This window comes from Geospiza fortis, unplaced genomic scaffold, assembly GCF_000277835.1.
Source record: "Geospiza fortis unplaced genomic scaffold, GeoFor_1.0 scaffold213, whole genome shotgun sequence".
Taxonomy (NCBI): domain Eukaryota; kingdom Metazoa; phylum Chordata; class Aves; order Passeriformes; family Thraupidae; genus Geospiza; species Geospiza fortis.
Window position 1 is genome coordinate 1838969 of NW_005054399.1, and position 3949 is coordinate 1842917.

The 3949-nt window shown below is 64.5% G+C and overlaps 1 protein-coding gene across 1 annotated transcript in view; it reads right to left on the bottom strand.

Moving 5' to 3' along the window:
* CASKIN1 (CASK interacting protein 1) overlaps positions 1–3949 on the bottom strand; it is a gene marked incomplete at its 3' end in the record, with an annotated part of 26089 nt that overhangs the window by 2924 nt on the left and 19216 nt on the right. Inside the window, 3 exon segments of the mRNA XM_031061074.1 lie at positions 613–731; positions 846–953; positions 2810–3025. Of these exon segments, the coding sequence (XP_030916934.1) occupies positions 613–731; positions 846–953; positions 2810–3025 (443 nt within the window).

Consider the following 3949-nt stretch of genomic DNA (forward strand, 5'->3'; position numbering starts at 1 on the left):
GTGCATGGTGCTGGTTGCAGTGTGCTGGGCCAGTGACAGCAGTGCATGGTGGCAGTGTGCCATGCCAGTAGCAGCAGTGCATGGTGCTGGTTGCGGTGTGCAGTGATGGTGGCAGCAGTGCATGGTGGCAGTGTGCCAGGCTGGTGGCAGCAGTGCATGGTGCTGGTTGCAGTGTGCTGGGCCAGTGACAGCAGTGCATGGTGGCAGTGTGCCATGCCAGTAGCAGCAGTGCATGGTGCTGGTTGCAGTGTGCCATTCCAGTGGCAGCAGTGCATGGTGGCAGTGTGCCAGGCTGGTGGCAGCAGTGTGTACAGGACAGAGCACAGTGCAGAGGCCTCTGTGAGTGGCAGCAGAGACATGGCACAGCAGCCCTGATGGACCTGTGGAATGTTTTGCAGGGGCTGAGCCCGGGTGGCCCAGGCAGCACTCAGGGGCCAGCTGGAGGGGACACGCTGGTGGCCGCTGTTGGTGACAGCGTAGCTGGTGGCACACAGGGTATCGATGAGACTGCCCAGCACCCAGTGAAGCACCGGCTGAGATCAGGGCAGGCAGCAGACGCTGCAGGAGTGCAGCCAGCAGCAGCTGGCACGGCCGCCCCGGCGCTCTCCTTACCTTGACGCCCTCGGAGCCGGCGTGCAGGGCGTGCGCCCCGCTGCCCGCGCTCTGCCCGCTCCCCGAGCTGCGCGCCGAGGCCACGCTGCCCGTGCTGCCCAGGCTGCTGCGGTCACCACCTGCACACAGAGGAGAGGCTGCCAGGGCTCTGTGCCCCGCTCTTAGGGGACACCGCGGCGTGGCCGTGCCCCCACGTGTCCTGGCACGCGCTGCGCGTCCCGGCGGTGCCGTACCTGCGAAGGGTTTCCGCAGCACCCAGATCTCCTCGGCGGGGGCTGCCGTGGCCGATCCGCCCTGCGACGGGGACAGGTGGGACGGGCTCATGTCGGCCCCGCGGGACCCTTGGTGGCAGAGCAGAGAGAGCAGCTGTCAGGTGTGGGGCACTGTGCTCACCTCGCACGGCTGTGGCACGGAGAGGTGACCCCAGCCCCAGGACTGGCACTGCTGCACGTGGGAACAGCCCCACAGGGCAGGCGTGGGGACCCTGCCTGTGTCCCTGCCCAGGGATGCCAGAGCCATCCTAGGGCCCTGCCCCACCCCAAGCTGGCAGAGGGGACAGTGACCAGCCCTGGGTCCCATTGTGCAGAGCATCCCCTCCTCACTGCCAGCCAGGGACAGACCCATGGTGGGGTGTTCCAGTGCCCTGGCTGAGCCTGGACAAGGGACAGGGACTGTGTCATCCCTTCACACGACAGGATGGGGACATGACCCAGTGTAGGGAGAAAAGGGAGCTGGGCAAACTCAAGCAGTGGGGACCAGGGCTCCCACCCCACTGTCCCCTGTCGCAGGCAGTGCTGGCCATGTCCCTGCAGCTGCCTGCACCCATCTGGGGGGACACAGGGGCTGTGCAGGGCCAGGCACCGGGTGCTGAAACCCTGGTGACACACAGGGCACCCAGCAGTGGATGGGAGGATCTGGCCCTTCTCTGGGGCACAGCTTGAGGGTCACCCCAGGGCACAGCTCCTCACCAGCTCACTGTGCTGGCCACCTCTGCCAGGTCCCACTTGCAGCAGGGACACCCAGCTCCGAGTGCAGGGGGAAAACAGCATCAGGTGAGACAGACAGCAGCCCTACAAGGCCAGTGCTGCCACGGCCCCACCATGGCTCCACCACTGTCCTGCCCGCCATGGGGCCCTGCCCAGCCACGGGGTGTTACCACATCACTGCTAGCCATGGGGCACTGCCACCCCGCCACCAGCTGTGGCACATTGTCACCCCACTGCCAACCAGGCCAGTTCTGTTCATGGAGCTGCTCACTCCAGCAGCACCAGCCGTAGACAGGGAACAGGTGGTACAAGGTGATAAAGTCACTGAAGGAGCACAGCAGGGGACAAACAGCCTCACCAAGTCAGGCTGGGACATCCCTGAGCTGCACATGCCACGGTCACACCAAGGAGCCTGGGCTTGTGCAGCTCCGTGTGACTCCACCAGACGAGAAAACCCCAGGGAAAAGAAGTGCTCCCTTGTCCCCAGTGCCAGCAGAGCCACCCAGCACCCCCAACACAACCTCCTTGGGCACTGCCAGCAGGGCATGTGCAAAGACCCCTGGCCCCAGCCATCAAGCACTGCACCCCTGCAATCCCTGCTCCTGGGCGCTCCTGACACGCAGCCCTGCAGCCTCCATCACCTGCCTGTGCCCTGGGGATGGTCGCCAGGGCTCACCTGGGCTCTGCCTGCACTGCGCCAGCCCCGAGAGCATCCCCTGGGAAAGCCCCCGGAGCCACAGCCCCTTCCAGCTCCACGTGCACAGCCAGGACCTGGTCAGAGCTGGGCCCTGCAGGGAGGCTGTGGCCAGCAGAGGGTCCCTGAGCCCGTGGCACTGAGCTGTGGCACTGAGCTGTGGCACTGCGCTGCCAGCCCTGCCTGGCACAGGGCCGTGAGTGCTTTGGGGGTGCCCATGCACCCAGGCAGGAGCACAGGGGACACCGGGGTGGGGAGGGTGGCTGTGCCTCGGGCACTCGGTGTGCCAGCAGCCCTGGAGCAGGTGTGGGGGGGAACAGTGGCACACGCGTGCCACCCGAGTGCCCCCGCTGCCCCACTGCACGCATGCACGCGCATGCACACGCTGCATGCACACACACACCCCCTGCAGCCCCCCGTGAGGGGGAGAGGCCGAGCAGAGAGAAAGGACTCGACACACGCTTTAAAGGAAAAGAAAGGGAAATCCATGGAGAGCACGAAGCGAGCGGTGAACTACCTTGTCCGTAACGCGGCTCGTCGGCACTGCTAGGGGAGAGCCTGTGATAGCCAAAGGAACTGAAAAGAGTCGGATGGGAATGTGGTGGTGGAGGTGGAGGTGGAGGCAGGGAATGGAACGGATGGGACGAGGCGTCACCGTTTAGCACAGCAGCCCCGTAAGCCGGGAGCGGGATCTTTTGGAAGTGTTGGGGGATTGTTACAGTCTCCCATGAACCTGATAATAAAACATAACAAGAGACAAAATGAAAAGAATCAAAATAATAGAGGCACGCTCAGTGCCACCAAAAAAGAAAAAAAAGAAAAGGAAAGGAAGTAAAAGAAAATAAAATAAAAGGGGGAGAAGGCAGCAAATCAAAAATGCGACCAAAGGGACGTGGAGAAGCCAGAACCGAGACCCAGGTGATGCGGAGCGGAGCCGAGTCAGCAGCGGGAGCTCAGCACAGGCACAGCCCAGCACAGGGCACAGACACATCCCTGGGACAGCCCCAGGGCCAGCTCACGGGCTCTCACAGCCAGGCTGCGGGTCCTGCTCCCTGCAGGGCCATCCCAGGGCAGCTGCAGGCAGGGCCGGGCTGGGGCTGCAGCACCGGCACCGCTGTGTCCAGGGCTGAGCTGTGACACAGTGCCTGCACCCCACGCTGCTGCCCCACTGCAGCCAGCAGAATGGCTACAGAACCCCACGGCCTGGCTAGCACTGCCATGGGCCAGCTGCAGCCCGGGAGCCACGGAGCACAGCCCAGGAGACATGGATGGCATCTCTGGTACTGGCACACACCCACACCTGGAGGGTGGCTCTGTCCCTGCCTGTCCAGCACCAGGTGCCTCCAGGGATGCTGTGGGTTGCCCGGCAGCCACTTGTGCTGCCACTCTCCTGAAACTCTGCTCGAGTGCCACCATTCCCTGCCATGTCCCCATGGTGTGGCTGCCCCCAGGATCCAGTCCCAGGGCTGGGGTGAGATGGTTGATGTGGCGCCTTTCAGTGCTGCCTGCAGAGGCACCAGCCCCATTGGAACTCTCCTGGCAGAGGGCACAGCGCAGGGACATCCCAGGGGGCTGCCCCCAGGAGCCTAAAGGGATGACGATGGGAATGGGGATGGGAACAGGCAGCCACAGGGCAGGGGGGCAGGGGGCGGTCCCC